Source organism: Ceratosolen solmsi, unplaced genomic scaffold (genome assembly GCF_000503995.2).
Source record: "Ceratosolen solmsi marchali unplaced genomic scaffold, CerSol_1.0 scaffold10, whole genome shotgun sequence".
NCBI lineage: Eukaryota > Metazoa > Arthropoda > Insecta > Hymenoptera > Agaonidae > Ceratosolen > Ceratosolen solmsi.
The window spans coordinates 19028803-19053201 of NW_011948412.1; the positions used below are offsets into that span (position 1 = coordinate 19028803).

General features: G+C 25.4%; 1 protein-coding gene across 1 annotated transcript in view; it reads left to right on the forward strand.

Moving 5' to 3' along the window:
* Window positions 1-24399, forward strand: part of Gfrl (Glial cell line-derived neurotrophic family receptor-like) — a 338959-nt gene that overhangs the window by 177472 nt on the left and 137088 nt on the right. Inside the window, 2 exon segments of the mRNA XM_011503933.1 lie at window positions 1919-1940; window positions 1942-2052. Of these exon segments, the coding sequence (XP_011502235.1) occupies window positions 1919-1940; window positions 1942-2052 (133 nt within the window).

Consider the following 24399-nt stretch of genomic DNA (forward strand, 5'->3'; position numbering starts at 1 on the left):
AATTATTGCAAGAAATTTTTTTATTAAAAAAAAAAAGTAAAAAGCCTATTATTTTGCGTCAATGTAGTTTCATTAAGAGAAATTAAGTATCGTTATGAAAGTGACGAAATTTAAATGGCTGAGAAACTTGGAGAATGTGATATATTTCTGAATGATAACGATCTAACCATTTTCTTCTTGGTTTTTATGAATATAAATTTTAACAGAACTTCTCTACAAATAAAATAGCTTATAAATGGTTGAATGTAGATATTGATCGATCCTCCCACTTTACATGATAATAAAATGTTTCATAGCCAAATTGTAATTAAAAGTGCTCAGATCTATTTCATTGTTATTGATTTTCCAACAATATTTTTTCTATTTCAATTTTATTATACGTCATACACTTCGTATATTGTATCATAATTGTTTTTATAGGTTAATATGTAACTGTGCTAAAATTGAAATTAGTGTTCAATAAAAATAAATGGCAACAGATTGGTTGAACAGCTTTTTATGTTTGTGTTTATATTATATTTGTTAAATACATTAAAATTTATGCTATTTATTTGTTCATATGTATATAAATAACTATTCTAACAAAGTATATATACTTGGATGAAATTCAAATTTTTTAGCTATTAAAATACTGTAATATTAATATTTTTGAAATTATTTTGTTCCAATCGATAATAATAAGTAAAACTTAAAAAATTATTTGTAACACTCATTATATTTTAAAAATAGTATTATCCGTAACAAAATAATTGCAAACTTGTATAATTGCTTAAGTTATTAGAAGATTGAACTAGTTAATTCAAAGAATCTATTTTTACAATATAGGTGCAATATTAATAATTTAAAATATATAATCGATATTTATTGAGAAAATATGAGATTTCTTCAATGACTATTGAGAAAGTAAAATATTACATTTTGATACTTTTATATTTTCATTTGATTCAGCGAAATAAAAAATGCTTTTGTCATTTATTTAATTATTAAATAACAAAATTTCATAGTAGCTTATTATTATTGCTGTACTAATGCAGCGTATATTCAATTTATTTTGATGAAATTTCTTTATAATATTACAGTGATTTATATATTTGTAATGTCAATTATATGCTTTAGTCATTAGTAATTGAATTTACCTTGAAAACGATGGTTTCGCGGCTCAAACAGTTTACTTCTAAATTTAATATTTACTTGTCTTAAAAGAGAAGATTAATTTATCGTCTACCGTAATGTAGTAAATCAAGTGTAACTTTCTTTTCGACGAGTGCGATGCACCCTAATTTATCCTCTCCGACAATCGTTAATTACATTAATAGGGTTTCGTATTATTCTTCTCTTCGATTCAGTGATTATCGAGCCGAGTCATCATGTAGTATATGGAGCAAATATATAGAAGGTGAATAGAATATAAGTCCTTAAGTAAATAATATTCAGTGAATAGAAAAGAAGACAATCATATTACTGATTGCTACAAAAATAAAATTAGTGTAAAGTTTAATAATTATAATGCTAATTATTATGCGAGTACATTTATTTACTATATTATTATTCATTTATCGTATTGTGCAGCCTTTAGAAATTAATTAATATATATATATTCCATTTGTATATTTTTACTTTATAAGATATATTATACACATCGTGAGTTATCTCCATGTACCTTAAAGATCGGATAATATTCGTGCTTCGAGTGCGTATATGATTTTTTATCTGTGGATATGTGCAGATCTGTATTTGTCTAGGACGGAGTGTTGTGTATTTATACGCATATATAATATATTTTTATTAAAATATAAAATAATTACAATCATTTGCTTCGTTGATTTTCAAAATTTACAAAATGCGTAAAACAGTGTGTGCATATTGTTTGGATGACCTACGTAAAGCGTTAGTATTTTTATATTCATTTTATTTTCAGAAAAAGATCCATATTCCATCGAAGTGCAATCAGGCACTGAGTGTTTGTCAGCGTGGCAAGCCTTGCGTGAAACTTTACGATGATTTCAAGACGAACTGCAAGACAAGGGATGGCAAGTGTAGAATGGAAAATCGGTAAGTCGAAGTCAATTTACCTTTCAATTATTGAGTTCTATTACAGCACAATAATTATGAACTTTGGTATAAATTAAATGCCTATAGATTATTATGCACGATACTTAGTATTTTACACATGATAATACTGTACAATTTTTGTAACATAATGAAAAATATTATTAAAATATATTTATTTTATATTAATTATAATTTATAAAAAAACATTAAAAATAATTAATCTTTGTTAGATCTTTAGATTTTAATTCACCTTTTACTTCATGTGACTTTAATACTATAATTGTCAATCTTGCATTTTTGTTAATCATGATTAATAATTACTTTCGTTATTACACGTGAAAATAAGAAATAATAAACAGTTATATTTTTTATAAGAACTAAACTTCACATTTTCTCACTCTCTATTCGAAAGAATAAAAAAAGCTTTAGAGCAAAGTTTGAAAATGAAAGTACTCACACTAAGTTAAAATAAATAAAATGAAAACTTTCATCTTTATTCATCGCTATTTTATCAGGTTTTAATTTCAATAAATAAATATTGACTATATATCTAAGAATAAAGAAAACATTTGGTAATTATTATGTGAATTGTATAAATAAATTGGCTTTTATCGTTAAGAAAAGGCATTCTCAATTTTGCTTTAAGTAATCTTTAACCTAGCAAACCAAATGACATTTAAATTTCGAAAATTATATATATCAAAATAAAATGTTTAAATATAATTTTCATCGAGAATGTGCATGGTAAACCAAATAATGTACTGATATACATTAGTACAAATAATCATACATACCATTATACTTTAACTTATATATAATAATATATTTTAATATACTATTTATATATATAATATATATATATATATATATATAATATATACAACATATATATAATAGCACTATATCATAAAATATAATACAAACTTTTACTTTAGGTAATTATTTCTTTCAAATTATTAAGGAATTATTTTGATATTTATTATATCCGTTCAAAAGTAACTCTCGTTAAATCAAATAAATATTAATTATGCGAAAGGAAAACTTAGAGTATAATAAATTTAATATAATTAAATTATTTATAAGGCTACATTATATATATAATAATAATAATAATAATAATAATAAGAAATATTAAGAAATATTAAATTTAGAAATATTTTAATTGATAAATATCTGATATTATTAACATAAAAATATATCACAATCTAAATATTACTCTATATATTTGAATTCAAATCTGAAGTAATATTCTTTTCAGCTTGCTATGACAATTTTATGACTTGCTGCAGTATATCGCCAAAAAATCTTGCAATATTTATTATTAGTTTTTCTCAGTCTTACAAAATTATTTCTTGGCAATTAGTGATCTTGTTATAATGTTCCTTACAAAGGTAATTAAAAGGGAAAAGAAGATCCGCTTGGTAAAACCTTAGGCTACGTTCAAAGCATATATCCTGAGCCAACGAGGTCCATCGTCCCTGCATTGCGGCATTCATACAATACCGATCTTCGACGCTTCCCCTATTTATAGAATTCTTCTCTTCTAAACATCGCGCAACTAATTCCGAAAAAAAGCCGGAGCCAGTGGGGGAAGACGGAGGCCGCGCGTTTGAATTCGCGACATAGTGGCATCGTGGCAGCTTTTGACACGAGACGAAACAATTCGGACGCCACACAAAATAGCATTGACCCGCGAATTCGCACTAATTGTTGCGAATACCATATGTACTATGTGCATGTACGTCCCTGGATAGTGGATCGGAGGATAAGTACAACACGGTCGCAGAATGGACCGGTGATTAGTGAATCCGTACGGCTAGGGGAAGTTGTGCGAGTAGTTGTGTATAAGCAATTCATTTTAGTTTTATCTTTAAAATTTTTGAAACTTGGATGATTAATCTTTGATTTGCATTTCATCGTGAAATAGGTATTAACTATGTATTTACCGATTTTTTTATGCAATAATGATACTTTGAGGAATTTAAGTTATTATTTTCGTTATTACTTAATTTTCTATATTGATATAGAAATTTTTTTAATAATTATGCAGAGCTTCATAATCTTTAATGACTGACTAATTAAATGTTTTTTTAACAATTTTGAAGTAATTATTTTTCTATTATAAGTTTTTTAATTTCAGCCAATAAATACATAAGATGATATTTGAAAATCAGTTAGTAAATAGTTTCTTAATTAGTATTAATAAGTACATCGAATATACATATTCACAAAATAATTGTATATTGAATACTCTTATATCGATATTATATTTTTTAGTACTCCATCAGAAAATCGCATGGGGAGATATTAAAATAATTCATATCTATTTGAATTAAAGAATTTATTAATTTAAATTAATTAATTAATTGATTGACCTACATCTTAATATATATTTTATTTTTACTACATAATATATTTTGTATTCATTTGATTAAGTGTCGTATTATCTAAGATAAAGTTCGAAGTTTAAAAAAATTAATAACTATAATTATCGTGCTATTATTATAGAGCGTGTGCATACATATATATGTGTATATCTGTACATATTTCGCATGTTAGTATACATAGTTGCAGATCGTAGATGCCCCTTTCACACATATATACACACTCATTGATACAAAAGCATAATTATTAAAGAGATGAAGAAATAGAAAGAAGAGAGGCCTGTCGCATGTCAGCGGCTCGTAGACTGTGTACATGGAAGTTCATTGCAGCATCGAAAGAATAAAAAGGAAAAAATTTTTAAAAAGCAGAACCGTAATGCACGTGAAATAGCACCGCACCCTTTCTTTTTTAATTTGTATATTAATAACTTTGCACACTATTTAAGAAGCAGAAATGATCTTGAACAACATAATTTATTATTATCGATTAAAAATCGATCTGTTATTTTAAGTATTTAATAACCAATATGTGAATAATAACTAATAATGAAGATAGAATTATTTTAAAATATTATTTTTACGAGTGATTTTTTAGTGTGATTGAAATATACCATCGGTAGATCGTAAGTTAATTTATTACATATACGACCAAAATTTTTGTAAAATTTAGATTAACAATATCTAGATGTGATTTAGAATATGAAAGTAATATTATCATTTACATGTGATTATCAATGAATAATTTAAAACTTTCAATTTATATTAATCCATAGAAAAAAATATATTTTATGAATTTGAATTAAAATTATTATTTTTATTTAATTACTTGAAAATTATTAAAGTACAACATATTATAATGTAAATATTATTTGCTCAATGTATAGATCTTCAATGTTTGTATATATATAAATCTCACAAAAAATAGAAAGAATAAATAATACATTTTTAATATAATTTTGAATTACGTTAAATTAATACACAATCCATAAATGTTTTGTATCCTAAATATTCACTGGCAAATAGAACCAATTTATTATTAACTATTATCGAATGAGCAGTATTTTTGTATAAAAATTACATTTATAAGCATTTTAATGAGCAAATAATTGTTCCAAGATATTTTAATAAATTTCTATAATAGGAAATAGTAATTTGAGAATAAATACGGAAGTCTTCCTGAATGAAAGATCGGCAATATCGTTAGAAGTTCTCTCTAAGCTCGAATAAAGAATGTGTTTTTCAAAAAATTACTGGCATGAAGAAAGCCTCTTTTTTCAATGAGCATTGTTGCATAACAAAAATTCACGCGCCAATTTCACGTGCGGTACTCCGGTTGAGCAGGACTTTGTCATTTCCTTTTGCCTATTAAAAATACTAAAACTTGCCTCTCGACACCTCCTTCGACTTTTTCTCTCTTTGCCTTATCCACCCACTACCTGCTGCTCTTTCAGTTTTCCTTCTGACCTCGCCCACACTATTCAACCAGCCATATCAGAAGCCATAGATTTTTGGTAGTCTTTAGTAAGAAATCCCGGATGATATCTTTTTCATATGATTTGGAGTTAACAGACAAGTTAACGAAGAACACCATTATTCTATATAATTTCTTAGTCGTATGTAATGATAATATCTCTTGTCATAATTATTTTTATGGGAAGTGAACTTGGTTTAAGGTTAACTTATCTCAGTTATGTTAACTCAGTTTGTTCATGTTAACAGTTAGGTTAACTCAGTCTTATGAAAAGATTTATCGAAGAAACTATGCGCAATATCGATGCATTTCACATTAATTATTATACATGAAATATGAACTAAAATATGGATCCAACTAATATTGGATTAAAATATGGACATTCACTCGAGCAATGAGACTTTTATAATGCTTACGTGTTGATATAGATTATGAGATTTTGGTAACTTGAAAAGAAGTTGCTAAGATACTAAAAGCTTGTTATTTAAATCGTAATGCTTTCTTATTCTTATGATAAAGGAAGATAATGCTAGGTCGATTTACTAATAATTAATAACAATTGATCTTACATGATTTCCTTTATAAGCATCGTCGTAGTTCCTGATTCGTATAAGAAAATATTTTCCTACACTTGAATTACAACAGTAAATTTAATGGTACGTAATACATTACTATTCGAATATGATGAAATTATTGTTCAATTCAAAAGAAAGATAAAAAAATAATATGATAATACATATAAAAATTAGACAGATATAAAATAATTTGGCTATAATAATAATAAACATTTTATATTTCATGTCCCATAAGACACATGCTAGATCAATGAGTCATCAAAATTTATTAAAAAGGTTAACTATATTTAAAAAAGAACTCAATTTTAAATAAATCTGACAATGTTTGTATAAATATTGAAAGTACGTAATTGAATATCTAAATTTTTTATTATAAATTTTGTTTTGTTTCTATCTTCATTTAAAGAATAATGTCTCATTTTCGTTTGATAATGAATGTTTTTTAAGAACGTTGGTAATAGAGTTATGTGAATGATGCCAATATAAATAATTTTTACAAGTCAAATTCATATTTATTTAGTGCTTTTTAAGTAGTTGAGATACTAATTAATATATTTTTTCCATTATATTGCTGTTTAAAAAAATGATAGTTGATACATATTTTAAATGTATATGAACACATTATTATTATTAGTGTTGATTTCGCCAATTTCTTTATTTGAGATTAATTACTTACTTATTAATATTTATATAATTTTTAATTAGTATTGAAATGTAATATTTTATGTTTGTTAATGTTTTGTAAAAGATTATTTCAACGTATATATATATATATATAACCCAATGGTTTATAGAGATTTTTTGGATCGACTTAAATTCGTATTTTTGTAGCTTTATGAGCAGAAATATTCCGCTAAAACATTTTTACGCTTACATATGCTTTCTTATTGAAAGATCTGCATAAAGTGATTAAGGAAAATGTCCTTCATGATTTATGATCTATGCTTTGTTTCGCAGAGTTCATTATCATCTCGAGCAATTTTTGAAATTCTACAATATAGTGCGTCATCAATTTCACTTGTAATTAACGTAATTGATGTGATGAGAAACATTAATGTAATTTTCTGAATTCTTTGGAATGGGGTTTGAAAGCTTTGTATTAAAACTTGCATTACACTAAATAATATTATTATTTTTATGTTGAATTGGTATTCATAATTGAAATTCTTATATATATACATACACGAACAGTATGTTTATCGCATGCATTAATATTAATTAGTTAAAATTTTGTTTTGTATTATTAATTATTTTATTTCTATTTCTATCATTTTTATTCTCGATATCAATTATAATATTAATCATAATATTCTTTATGATTTTTACTAAGCAAAAAAAATTAATAAAAGTACTCCCGGATAATTAAATCGTAAAAATTTAGTCAATCGTAAAAATTTTATTCTCTATCTATATTTATGCCTGATATGCGTATGTGTTTGTATCCCTTTAAGACAAGCATTCTAAGATGAAGGTGATATTGTAGTGGAGCAACCCTAGATTTCTAGACTTGTCGTAAGCTCAGGGGATGATACGAAGATCTCTGGTGGAAACACGCACACAAGTGGGATCGTCGTGACCTTCTCGGTCAATGTACTCGACCTTATAATGGAAGCTCCATTAATATCAATTATCCTCCACATTTCAGTAAAGGCCCTACAGTAATGGGGCTACAGGCCATATAAATGTGTGAATTGAAATTTCGAAGGTGAACCAACTAGTCTCTTTATGGTGTTTTAAGATACGTATAACTTACGTCAATAGTAAAGTGCTATTGTTGTTCGTAAAATGATTAATTTTTTTACACAATTATATATTTGTAATTTCATTAAATAATATCAATAGGGCAATAAGTAAATTGTCGAATCATTTAACAGAAACGTAAAAAATTTACATATTAAATATGAGAAAAATAAGTTAATTTTTATCTACAAACTGAACTACTTGCAAATTTAAATACGCGAGGGTGTATGTTTTATTTTATAATATATAATATCATTTTATGACAATAATTACTTATTCGATATTTCTACGTAATTCATATAAACAAGGTTTGCTCAGTACATTGTAATATAAAATAATACTACATAGATACTCAAAAATCCTTTTATGATAAATATTGAATAATAGAATTTGTTGATTTTAGGTTTTTATTGGTCTAATTTTAGACAACCGACACAAAAATATCGTTCACGTTTAATTTAAAAAAAAACAATAAAATATAAACAAAATTATACATAATAAATTTTACAATTTTTACTGATTTTATATTAGGGAAAAATAATTATAGTTACCATAAATCGTAGCGAAGAAATGAGAACTAATATTATTATGAAAGGAACTTTGAAATGGTTTTCCCAGAAGTACCGGGATCATCATACGATCTGCACTTAAAAAAATCTATGTCATGGAACGTCATGCGATAGAAACCTAAAAAAGTTAAATTCGATAAGGCAATTTTTATAATTAACGAACCACTACTCGAAGGAATCAGGTTACTTTCATTTTAATTTTTGCAATTATTAATTAATATCAAGAAAGACAAAATTCCATATAAGTAATTTATTTATTAGCATTAACTTGAAATCATACAAACAATGTACAAATTTAACAAATAATACAGAATATAATTAAATATTTTGAAGATACAAGAAATAAACAAATATTTACAATAAATTGTTTCCAATAAATGTAATTCTCTGTAAATATGACCAACTTTATTATCTTTTGCTGATTTTAATTGTATATAAATAATTTTATCTATTTATAGAATTGTTCATAAAAATAAAAATTGTTCTTAAATTAATCTCTAGCAGGTGTCTCAATCTAAAACTTATATATATGATCACTTAATTACAATTATATTTACTCTATTATGGTTGATTTTAAAAAGACTTTGGTGTAATCAGATATTTATTTAAACTTAGTAAATTAGTATATTAATTAAATAGATATAATTACAATTTATTGTATAAATATTGAGTGTTCATTGACGTAAAGAGAGGCAGAGCTTTTCTAAGGATGATTATAGTTATTTTACACAGAAGTATGTAATTTGTTGAATTTTAAGTAAATTAATAAAGTAGGTCAGATTTTTAAAACGAAAACTAATACTTTTTTTCTAATTTAAAAATTTTATGAAAAAAATTCATTTTTTGACTTTGAAATTAAACAATATCTTTATTTATTTTTCAAACTCAGCTTTTAATCCATTTTAATTAAATATAAATGATGCACATGAAACATTCATTCCAGTTATACGTATACCATAAAGTTCTAAATAATAAATAAAAAATAATTATTTTTAATTTATTATGACTTTTAACAAAAAATCTTATTCAATGAGTAAAGTAGTTTATAAGTATTCTCATAACTCATAATTTTTTGTATCGTGTAATATTTATTTAGAGGATCTGAAGAAAAAAATTACATTAAACAGAAATTTTAATATTTGCTACTTTTTCGATTAAAGCGAGAATTTTTCGTGTATTTTTATGATTAAAATTAGTAAGTTAAAATAAAGTTTGTCTTTGATGCTTGTTAGACGAGCATATAAATAGAAATGAAATATTTTAATTTATATATGTTACTGAATACAAAAATGTAAAAATTACTATATTATTCAATTTTGAGACGACTTTTTTTAATAAATTTTTTGTATTTTTTAAATATTTCAAAATTTTTGTTCAATTAAAATAAAAATGTGTACTATTATGTAGTATATTTGTTAATACCATATGTTTAACTTCAAAATAATTGGACCTATACAGGAAGGAAATATTTATTCCATTTTCCTCACAATTAAAAGACAGCACATCAACAGTAGCTATAGCAGCTACTCGTTTATCGTGTATTCTAACATTTATTTTTAGTCTAAAATTAATCATCTAAACTCAATTACTTGTACCGCAATGCATTTTGTTTTTAGTACAATTGGCTGTTTTTGTTTTTATTGAAAACTGAACTCTAACATTTTAGAAAATTTTTCGTTCATCGTGTATTTTGACTTTTATTTAAAACAGAGCCAAACAATGTTAATTAAAATTATAATTTTATATCGTGTCATATTGCTTTTACGAACTGCATACAACAAGTTATATAGACTAAAACTAGATAACTAACCAACCCGAAACTCCGGAAAAAACTAAAAAAAGGAGAGTGTCTCGTTCTTCGAAGTCGTCGATTCGTAATTCAGATACGTGAATCTGCATTTCGACATGTGCATGTTGTCAGACCTTTCCTAGCTAAATAATTCAGAGCCAAAGTAAAGTAGGGTGCAAATACAACAACTGAGGAGAAAAAATTTTTGTCAATTATTAATGCAATAACTCTTTCTAAAATACCCAGGCATATCTATCTCACTTTTTTGTCATTTCTCAATTTGTCTTTTCGAACACGCAATGGAAAGTTTATATACTATTAATTATATTTAGTTTACATACTCCATGAATTCTTACAGCTTATTTTATTTTATTTTATTTCTTAATATAAAATAAGTAATTTATGGGAATTTATGTGGAAAATAGAGATAAAATTATGTAGTTTTAAAATTTTAAATATATTTGGAAAATTATGCTTTTTATTATTAACATCTGTTGCTTGTATTGATTTAAATTAAAAATTTTAACCTAATGAGTTCACTACCTAATTTTCTTACTATAATATGGTAAAAATTAAGTGCAGCTAAAGTTCATATAAAATACAATTCAAAGCAAAATAATAATAATTATAATATATTTATTCATCCTATTAAAGTAGAAAATTTTAAAGAATATTAGCCGACAATCTCTTTTTTATTAATATAAATAATCCAGCTCCATTAAGTACAAAATAAATCTGTTGGATGGAATAAGAATTTTTGTTTAAGAAACTACTTTCCTTTCCTTATATTCAGTGTTTTATGACAGTGCCTGCCTACTTAGACATTCGCGTGATACGCGCTTTTCTGCCCTTCTCTTTTACCAACATTGCTCTGCTTTCTTTCAGGTAACTTTTTGCTACAGCATATATCAACGTATTTTTCACTTGTGGGCCTCTATGCATGAGATATTGCTTGTGTGGTAGGGATAGTGAATTTCGATTTTCTCGCAATACGTATCGAAGCTCTTGTGTTTTTTATCGCAACCACTTGATAATCAACTGTTTCTGTGCAGCTACTCGATTTAAGAACGATAAATTACCACGGCGAGAAAATTTCGAAAGATACTTTTCAATTGCTACGCATACTTTTTTCCGTTCCGATGAGAAAATCCGCTCCAACAGTTTTGTTATTGATTTTCTTCAGATAATTGTATTGTGGAATTAAACGACGGAAGGAGCTTTGAATATCTTTGTGTGAAAATTAATTTTGTATATTAATAGATTACTTATTATAAGTACGAGAATTTAATGGACGGATAAATAATTAAACTGATTTATTAAAAATTAAGTTTATAGAAAACAAAACGTAATAATTTGAAGTTTAATATAAGTTAAATTATTTTATTTATGATGGAACTTTCATAAAATCGAATGAATTTTGATAGAATATCCTTAAATTATCATGCAATAAAGAGCACAAATCAATGTTTCATATATGTAAAGATAATATATACACAAATTATATACAATTAATGATGTAATATTTGAAAAGAATGTGATAAGAATTTGTAAATAAGAAATTTTTATGCTTTTATTACTATATATCTGTATTGTAACAGTAACATCAATTGATCTCGATGCACGTATGTACATATACGCATTCTTTACTACACAGTTAAATATCGGTTTAAGATATTGTTTTAAAGCTATAGACATATAAAATATTAAAATTATTATAAATAATATTAGAAATATATTTAGAGAATTGTAGCAATATTTTACTGATATAATTTTATCGCTTCACTATACAAATTTGTAATAATTTTTAAATGTAAGTCATAAATTTCTCTTACATTCTTATTTCATAATACGGATATCAAGCTTGCAGATTGTACTTTACATTGTTCCGATATTATAACTATATTGAATCGAAGAGGGAATATTGTTATACGAACTCAAAGTTATTCATATTCATTCAAAAAATTTTCTATTATATTAATTTAAATGTGCAATTTCAATATTTATTTTAATGCTTATTTTAATGACTTGAAACAAAAGTCAATTTATTTTATATTGAGTTTTATATACAATATAAACCGTTGAATTATTTTTTTTATGTTAATTTTCATACTATATGTTATTTTCATTTATATATAGTTACAAAATAATACGTACCAATGTTTACCAATATAAATAAATATTTACATACAGTCTTCGGGTATTATTTTTATTTATATTTATGAATATGGAAATTAAGTATAATTAAGAAACCACAAAAGTTTTTAACATAAATGTTTACTACTTTATCATTCAAAATGAATAGCTTCTCAAGCGAATTCCAAAAGCTTTCATTGATCATATAACGATTAATTTTTTCAGTGCACATGAAATCAGAAATTTCATATCCAATATATATTTATGTATTTTTTATCCCATTAGCAGTTATTTTTATTTGTAATAATTTATTTATAATTTATTTATAGTTATTATTTATTATTATTATTTATTGAAATTGCAGTAAGTAAAATAAGATAAATTTACGGTAATGTGGTAATGCATTAATACGTGGATTATATATTAATATATAGACCATTCTTAAACAATATATATAATATATTTTAAATAATTTCATAATTTAAATGTTCGATAATTTTAAATATTTAACTCAGATCATATTTTAATAGAAAATTAATGATTTCTTAGCTGAATTTAATTAGTAATACTTTCTTGAAATATTAATAAATGTGTAAAAACTAAAATAATTAGAAAAAACTCTTTTATTTATTGTTGAATTCATTTATACATGAAAGAGAAATATATTATGCTACTGTATATGCAAAGAATAGTCGCCGGATATTTGAATTTCTGTGTTACTTCGGAAATCAGCTACAATGTCAGTGCGCTTCCCTCTTAAAAAACTCTTAACTAACGTCGCATCATTGTCGATGCACTAAACTGCGAAGAAAGGAGAAAATGCGAGAGAGGGAGAGAGAGAGAGAGAGAGAGAGAGATAAAGAGGGAATATGGCGTGCAGAAATATCGTAGCGGCACGAATAATCCCCATTTGTTTCCCTTTATATGCATAATGCAGGCGTTTCAACCGCCCCTCTTTGGTTATGCATATAGTCGGTATGGCGGTTGTAGTGGGGAATGGAGCCGCAGCGTGGGGCCTTTAGAATAGCACCTCTCACTCTTTCTCTTTCTGTCTTTGGTGTGGGTGCTACTTTCTCAACTTCGTTAGCTTGGGTGAACATTAATGACCCAGGAGAATACATTCAACCTTCTAACCGCACTTTCTCGCTTTCTGTCTTTTGCACTGCTTGTCTCTTATTGTTGCTTTATATTTGTTTTCATCTCCACTCGTTTAAGTAATTCTTTTGCTTTATTTCCACACTTTCCTTTATCTCTGCTCTATTGTACTAATATTTTCCGGCTTCATCTGTTTTCGATATTTTAAATCTTTCTTTTCTTTTTTCCTTATTTATTTATTTTTTTTTGTTCTATTTGTTACTAATGTTAGACTAAAACTTTTTACACTTTTATAATTGACAGATTGGATGGAAATCGAAAGGCTTTCCTGTACAAGATTTATAGTAGATTCATTAGAAAACTCATATTTTTCACGTCAAACTTTGATTTTAGTTCGTGGTCTCTGTTACTTTTATATTTATGAAAGAAAAAGAATTTTAATTCCTTAGGATATTTATCATTTGTTGCAGCATGTCATGTTTACGAATAATATTTAAAATTGTATTTTTGAAAATTGCAACAATAATATGTACTTTATTTTCACTTTGTTATTAAGATGAAAACATTAATCCTAAGTTGTTTATAAATTAACATGCATATTTCCAAATAAATACAAAATTATTAATAATTTTTTTTTGAAATATTTAAATATTCGAATTGATTGAATCATTCGTATATAAAGAATACATTGTTATTACGGAAATATGACTTGTTTGATGAAATTGTAAATGCAGTTAAGCCAATGGCTAGAATGTTTTAATTTTATCAATAATTTAAATTCAAATTTTAATCAAACTTTTTAACAAATTTTTTAATAAAACAAAAATATAAATAATTCTCATATAAAAATTCCATTACATTGACAGTAGTATAACTCAATAATAATTTGAAATCCTGATTATAATTTTATAATGATGATTATATTTTTCTTCATTGATTTATGCTATAATTAGGAATTATAATTTTAGAAATTATAATACGCAATTACATCCTTTTATAATATCATTTGAATATTTTATTAATTTAATTAAATATTTTGGGATTAATTCCTTGTCATGACCATTATATAGAAATTCAAGTTAAATGCATGAAACTTGTTTTAAGTAGTTTTTGTAGTTACTCGCTAATATCATTATAATCATATAATATCCATGACTATACAATATTTTAAAGTAACATATAATCATCGAAAATATATCAATGAAAATTTGTATAAAATTCTAAAAGCATTTAAAGTTATTCGTAATATATGTGTAAAATTTTCCTTATTAATTTATCACTAAATTACCAAGACATAAAATACAACATTTATTTATTTAAGTATACAACGAGACAGTTTTCTCAATTCTATTGAAAACTTTTACATCCTATGTGTACAAGCTATTGCCAGATTATTTGTTTTCTAGCATAAAAAGCTCGTGGGCCATTATGAATTCGACAAGTATGTAACAAATGACGGATTCGTTATAAGTTCTGTTTGTATAATTTTCATCTTTCGTCCTTCTGATTGCGGCCCTTTTTTAATATTTTGACTTGAACGGGCGATACTTTTGATTCCATTTGGCTCTTTGTAGCCCACCTCTCACTTATTGCCTCTCTCTCCTACTACCATTTCTGTCTCGCGACTGTGTGCTGTGGCGCGACATTCATCTTGACTGTAGCTTTTGCAAGAACTTAGCGCCATTCCCCGAGAATGTAGTAGTTCAATTGGCTCGGAGTTGTTTACACATCGTTTACGAAATTACAGCTAAAAATAATTTTGATTGCTTAGTTGATAATTTTCAAGCTGAAGTGTTATTTATATATTTAGCTGGTATCTATTGTAAAGCATAAAAGTTAATTCATATTTATAAAAAATATATGTTCATAATAGTCCATCGTTTGCATTAGAATATATCTTCAATCGAATTATAAAATACATGTTTATAACAGTTTTAATTTAATACAACATTAATACATTATCCTATGATTTTAATTCGCACTGTTGCTAAGTACAATTCTATAATTGTATAAATAGAATTGATTCTACTTATTGTATTCAACTATTATTTGATTACTTATTGTAATGAAATAATAATTGTTATTTACAACTAACTCCCATACATTCATTAAGTCATAATTTAATTATAATTACACTTAGTGACTAGTAAACCACTGATTATAAGCAATTATAAAAAAATCGATAGTGTCACATATTTTTAATGTGTTTTTATTAATATACATATATAATATATGTAATATATATAATTAATAATAATGTTAATGGAATGATAATTACCAATTTAGAAAGTCTTAATTATTATATGGTTATAAAATAATGGTTCCAAATAGTATTTTATTAAATAATGTGCTCGAATGCAACGCTTGATAATAAATAATTGCAAATCTATGACACTTACAAAATAAAATTTCAAATTGATATTCCCAATAAAATACTTAGGTTTATGAAATAATTGCTATTGTAAGTGTAAAGGTATTTTAGCAGGAAAATAGTGTCCCTGTCGAGAATCAGCGGGAGATTATCATCGGACCACTCTGATAAGGGCAAGCAGACCCCGAGCAATCACTTGACACAACTACAGTATTACATTATAATTATAACAATGTATGAATAAATATTATCAATTGCATCATCATCATCATTATATTATGTTATTATTATTATTATTATTATTATTATTATTATTATTTTTATTTGTATTATCATCATCAGCATCATCATTGTTGTTTCCGTTGTTGTTGATATTATTCTTATTAACCTATCAATGTTATAATTTTTATAATTTGAGAGGAAAGTGATTTGTGATATTGGGAATCTTGCCACGATGATCGGCGTGATCGAGGTTGTGTCTCTCGCTGTCCGGAACTGTCTCTCCTGCTATAAACATTGGGTTCTCGAGTGCTTTCGTGATTTGGTAAACGCCGTTTACCGTCTCATTCAGGGCGTAGACAATATGCGCAAAAGTTCATCGCGCGCACCTAGAAACGTATGCCGTCAGTATGCACATACCTGTCCACGTAGTTAAGCACGGGTTGAAGTTAGGATTAACGTACATTAGTGCTTTATATACCGGACGCACATCAACTTGATACTTACATTTTGCAAAAAATTGTTTCATCAGTTGTAGAGCAGAAATCTGTCAGATACAATTTTTCTCGTCAAAAGAATACTACTATTTAGATGATAATAATAACAACCTTTCGTGAAATTTTGCATTTAGATTGCAAACAATGAATAGAGTTATATTTTGGAGAAATTGTCACTGGTTTTCGTAAAATAAATAATACACTTTAAACACTTAAGTAATATTTATCACATTTCAATGGATTAACATATCTAAAAAACCATATTAAAAGCAACTTCGAGGATACGCATTAAGAGATTACCATCGATGTGTCGTTAATTTATATATTTTTATTATAGATTGATTGAAATATAGTTGTCGTCACAACGTTAAATTTATTACGAGCCAGTAAATAATAAAGACATATCTTTCAATATATAGAGTAATCATATGATAGCAAAGAAATGCTCTCATAGCAAAAAACCGACATGTATAAACAAATTATTTAATTTTTGATATAGTGGAGTTGGTGTACATATGGTTCACGGTTTCACTAAATAGATCAAGGAAATGCCGTTAAATTACGCAGTTTTGCGAATGTGAATGGTTGTACATTGTCCATTGTTTTGCATTTCATTTATACTCGAGTTGATGAGTCACCGCCGTATGCGATTATCATCACTTAATTTGCCTTTCATTTACTCGAATTATTCTAGCGTTTCTTTTTTCATTTCTTTTTTCTTTTTGAATTTTAATAATTTATGAATTTATATATTTTGTTGCTCTCCGATACCATCTTCGTTTCATTTTAATTTTACAAAGAAAGAAGATTGCAGAACTTTCATATTTATTGGACGGTTATTTCATAATTGGATTGCATAGTTATTCTGAATTAACTACGATTTAAAAACATTGGTGATTAAATTTAATTAAAATTTGAATATTCAATATTACCTATGAATATTTATTTCACAAATCTATGGATACGTATTCATTGCAATGAAAAACAAAAAAATAAAGGAAAAATATGAAGGAACATTTAAGTTTAACATTTAATTTATATAAACAGATATAAAGTATCGATAACAGCATAATGTTATTTTATATTATATCCAAATTATTAGCAGTTCATTCATTTTTTTAATAAGGACATTGATTTCCTTTCTTTTTTTCAATAAAATATTATTCTTGACCTACTTCCGATGCATTTGAAAATTATTTATGAATTTTTTGCACCTCATTTAAAATATTTTACGATGTATATACAAAATTATTTTCTTTATGGATTTTATATAGAAATATCGTTTATGTGCCAATAGCAGCTTAAATGGAGTAAATTATCAACTAAAATGTATTTGAGTTTCTTACAAATTTATAGTATTTCAAATAGTTATTAATTCGAACTAAATGTCTTTAAAATTTTAATAATTTTTACGAATTAATTACGATAGTATAATGCTTACGTTTTGTATTAACAGCAATATCATTAGATCTTTGTAATATTTGCAATAATTATATATTATTAGTAGCCATATTTCAGGAGAAACCTAAACTGACGCTCTCCAAGCCACCATTTGCCAAAAGCGTTGCACGATCTCGTGCAACGAGGTTGCGCTGATAATTAATTGATCTAATTACGCCTTATAATCTGACGCTTTCACCTCCACCACTTCACTCCCCTTACGCTCGACGCCTCTTTGCTTAATCCAATACTCATTGTCTTTTTTTCCCTCATTATACCGATCACTTTTTTACTTTTTTTCGCCATTACTTTCATTTTATTTCTTTTCTTTCTTCTGGCATTTAAAGTTTTATTTAGTTTTCCATTTCGAATGACGGTTCTTTACTAAAATAATAAAATAAAAAAGAATTGTAAACATTCAAATGAAGAAGTTAATTTGAGTTTGTTTATTATATAACGATAACAAGCAATTTTACAGTGCTTAAAGTAATATTTGTATTTAGATACATGTATTAAATATTGAAACAGTTATTACAAAAATTGAAACTCTCCGATTTTAATTGATATCTTGTTTCTACTTTAGAACAAAGTGTACTGTAGTTAATCAATATTCTATTTAGAATTATTTGATATTTAGACATCTAATAATAAATTTGAATTGGAATTTTGAAATGATTGTAAGCATGAATTTTATGTTTTAATTATTTATAAATTTCCTAATTTCCTCAACGTAAATTACAATATTAATATATTTATTATAAAATTTATTATATTCTCGCTAATATTAATTATGTTAATATTTAAAACGTTGACATCGACTACATATTTTTGTCTTTGCGATTAAAAACTAGCAATAATTTTACTTGAAACTTTTTATTCTTAAACAAACATTTAATATGACTTCGAACTTTCATAAGCAATTGTTGTGCCGTGACTTTTCTGCGTAATTCTTAATTATTAAACTAAAAAATCGATTTTGACTTTGAAGATTAATCTTATGGTGCTAAGATTTAAAAGAATGTGATTTTGACTTTTCATATAAATATTCTAATCTTTATTTCATATAAGAATATTTTTAATACATATACAATTAGTCGAGAATTATTGTAAAAAATAGCATGATAGATATTCTCTACGACATATTATGATATATGTTGAGAAATATAATTTTCTTCTTAATTTCATTAAAATATTAAAATACCATCAAGATATATTTATTTTTTAATATATATTATTAAGATAGTATTTATATGATATTAATAATACATGCAAAGTATAAAAATATTATAAATAATGAGTGAAAAAATAATGGTTAAAATCAAGTATTAGTATTCTATATGAAATAAATTTTGTTCTTTTAATAATTTCATTTCAGAAGTTGAAATAAATACATAGAACATTTTATTTTAATTATACTATAAAATAAACCAATAGCAGCTAATTTATCAAGAAGAAATTTAAGTTAATATATTTTTATTCCAAGAAGAAATTGAAGTTTTATCGCTTTTTACAACATGATTTATTCGTATTTGTAAATTTTAACTTATAGTTTAAAGAAAACTAATTGTTTTAAACAATTAATAATTATATTAATTTCAAAATTATTATAAATTCAAATTACTTGAAATTTTGCTTAAATACAAGTTTTAATTATGTCATTTTCTATCATCCTATCCGTATAAAATTATATTATATTTGTATAACTTACTCTAAATCAAATAAAGTCAAATAATAAGTACGATATGTCGAAAATATAACAATTTTTACTTGTATAATCAATGCAAACATGAAATGAATATTATAAATCGTCGAATGAATTTGATAAACAATAAATAACTTAAGCATAAGGATATGCTTTCTAATTTTTAAAAAACTGCCGTGGTTCCAAGACATTATATAAGTATCTAAATTAGGATGTTCATTTCTATTTTCTTACCAAAATATTTGATTATAATTTGTGAACATATCATTTACAAGTATTTATTTTTCGAATATTTTTCCGTTATACATATATATAAATATACATTCCAACCCAATTTGCATTAGAATGATATTTTGAATATACGTTGATTTTTAAAGTTTTTTTATTTCACATGATAAAAATTGCGAAGTGTTTTTATTTTAAATAATAAATATATATAATATTTTTTATCCTCTATTTGATTGTAGTGCTGTTATTTATTTATACCGTAATGATACATCCATTGATACCATTTACTCATTATGTAATCTATTCTCACGATTATTTAAGGTAATTATAATAAAATCTAATAATACTTCATTTTACTACATATTATTTATTTAATATTTTTCTTAATTTAATAAATTATTTTTCTTTAATACTTCATTATAATATTACTTAATTGATAAATAATTAATTTCTTTATTATATTATAGCTTTATTTTATTCTTTTCAATTTTTATATGACTATTTTTATATGATCAATTAGATTTACCAAATAAATATATTTTCTGTTGTAATGTATCATAAATATTTAAATTTGTTGATAGAGTCTTATATATTTAAGAACATTTAATATTTGAAAGTGAATGAAAAATTTAATTTAGAATTATTAAATACTGTTCTGGATTGTATAATTCAGACGTAATTGAACATAATTTGTTCGCATTTTTATAAAACTCAATCTCTTATACTAACTACCTTACAAGTAAGTAATAATCAATAAAATATTAAAAAATAAATATAATCGAGTAAATATAAAAATAGTTAAAGTTTTTATAGTTGCATTGTAGAAAAAGTGAACTTATCAGTATTATATCCTATATTTTCAAAGTGTATTGTAAAAGCCGAACAAAACTGCGTGGACTTACAGGCGAAAACCGAATCTTATGCATTTCGCTCTTCCTTCAAGTTATCCAGTAAGAGGGCATCTTTTCTTAGTTGAACAAGTAAGCAAGCGTCGGAAAATTGGCCAGCTTCCCAGGATTTCACATTTCGAAATGTTTGCTACGACTTTCCATGGACGAATCTTTTACTGTAGAGCTATATTTAAAATATTTACATTTTAGACTCATAGATAAAGATGAAATTTAAAATTCATGCCTGCCTCTTTTATTTTATAAAATATATTTTAGTTTCTTATGTAAATATTTACACTTGATTGATTTTTTTTATAGTTTATGTTTAAGATTAACATAAATAAAAAATATTTTTGAAGTTAACGGAAAATTAATTTCTATACTTTATGATCATTGCTCCGATAAATAGGCTTAATGTATTATATTAAATGTTCCATGAAATGTAACTATTCTTGAGCATTTCTTTTTTAAAACATGGATTTTCCCTTTTTTTTTATCAAATAGACAAGTTCTTTTGGCTGAAATTTATATACTAATTTAAGATATAATAGTAATTGCATAATTTAGGCTTGTATTTCTCACTTTTGTTGATTCGTGTACAGAGTTGTATTCTCAAATCTAGCTTGCAGAATCTCTGTTGTTACACTGTTTAAATACTCGAGCAATTACCTTGTGTATGAACTTTCGCGATTTGCATTCGGCCTAATTTCTCAAATTGAAAGTGCATCGGTTTATTAATAAGATGTTGTATTTAATCACAGACTTACTTTTTTTATTTTAATCTTAAAGTATTCTATAAGACATTTTATTTCGTAAGTGTTAGTAAAAAAACTACATGTTGTAAAAATCTGAATTTGCATAAATATTTTCATAATTATAGAATATCATTGGAGTAATATAAATGTTTGTTTTGGCAAAGATATATGTTCCCCAAAAAATTTTAAAAACTGTTTTTCTTGTTTTTACAGCAATTGAAAATAGCAAATAAAATGCAAAGATTGTAGGCATAATAATATTTCAATTATGTGTTATTATTTTATAATAGATGAATATGTGATTAATATGCATTATTTAAAATATATTAACTAAGTCAATGTAAAAAATAATTGCAAAATAAAGGTTTTAAATAAAGATTCATAATAAGCTCATTGAAATGAAAATCGTATATATGATTCATTTGAAATAATTATGATGGATTTTTTTTATTAAAGAATAAATAAACAGGAAATATTGAGACCGACGCTAATGTTTATTAATTATATCTTCGAAACAATTAAAGAATAAGAAAATAATATATTATACTTCCTGTTTTTATATCTAATATTTAAATATAGGTGATGGATATGATAATATATTGAATATTGAAGTGAAGAAAGTATAATATACATACACGTATGTGTGTGCGTGTGTGTGAGTGTGTGTGCGCGCGCGTCTGTATGTATGTATGTATGTATGATAATGTCTATGGAGCTGTGCCTGCATCTGAATATCTGTATCTGAAAAGTCGCATTACTACGTTTGAAATATTAAAAAGAAAAAGGAAGAACAAAAGTATATTTCGAGATAAGGCTAATGTAATAATATTACATTGAATATTAAAATATCCTTTGCGTATTTTACATTGAACGAATTATAAAAAAGACTATTGTAGTTACAAAAAAATATATAATCATACAATTATAATATATTTTCGAGGAAGTTTCTATTTTCTTAATACAAATAATTATATTAAAACTACAGAATAAATTGCATAATCAAATTAATTCACCAATCTAATTTATTTTCAATAATAATAAATTAAAGTCATACATGTTTGAAAATATAATTAATTTATAATATATAAAATAAATAGAAATGAACTAAAGCAATATTTATTATTTTCATTTAATGAAAGTTCATAATTTGACATAATTGAAACTATTATTGCTTATATACGAAAAATAATATGGTGAATTAAACAAAAATTATTTATCGATTTATTACGTGAATGCAAACATTTTAAATTAAGTTGTGAATAATATACGATTAGGCTTGATATTATCCGATATCATCGTTATCGTTATTGACAAGATTATGTTATGAAATTTGCAATTGGAATAACTATCTGATTATCATTTTGACATTTCACGATATATATCAACTGTTTCAACAATAGCTTATTTATATACATAATTTAAATCATTAAATAAATTACAGCAGGTTCATCTAGTTAATGGATGCTTCAAAGGTTTTAACTGCTTTGCATAAATTTATTTTGTGAGAACTCATTGTTTTTTGGAATGACGCGAGTGGATAGAAGCGACAAAAAATGATCGAATCAAATAACGTCGATAGGAGTTCAGTTCAGTACGTAAATGCGCGTAGTGGCTCGTATGAGTGGCTGTGTGCCTTGAATAATTGAATCTAATATCCTTTCAATCTCTTTTCGTCTCGGAACTCTGCAAGAGGAGGAGAATTTAACAATAGTTGGTCCATAGTACAGAGATACGCGCAATTAAGCCGCTCGGATAAACACGCAATTACACTACCGACGATGTCAGCCATGAACGTGCTGGCGAATATACATGTACTGGCTGGAGAATCACTTCCCCTTGCAGAATCGAATTAATTCGATGTGCCCTGATGGCCATCTTAAAAGCCAGTGCCCTAGCTGCAAATGATCGTTTAGACTGCATCATTCTTCTCCCCCGTTGCTTACCGAATGTCAAGATTGCAGTGGCTTGAAGACGTTCTTAAATAGATAAAGTTTTCTAGTACGGTAATGCTTGTCTGTGTCGAAAGCTTCTTTTTAAAGAAAAAAAAAAAGTGCTTAAAGAAACTTAAAGAAAAGAAAGTGCATATTTAAATGTTATACGCACAGTCTGAGAAAATGATTTTTTTATAATACTTATTTCGTGTCGTTATATTGGCTGAGCTGTACAATCGGCCCTTTATTCGTCAAATTAATCGATATGAAATAAAACATTCAATAAAAATACGGTAATGTTAAAATCATTTATATCGAAGGCAATTTGGTGAACAAGTTCACCAATGGTTTATTCGAATATCATATATACCGCGCTGCTAATGAAATTTTTGCAATTTTTTGTTCATATAATACACGTTTTTTATTTATCTTTATTCATATTCAGTGTTTTGAAAAACACTAAAATTACTTCGATAAAAATAAATTTGTAATAAAAAATCATCATCCTATATTTTACCAAATAATATATGTTTTTGCTCTTTTTAAACCATACATATC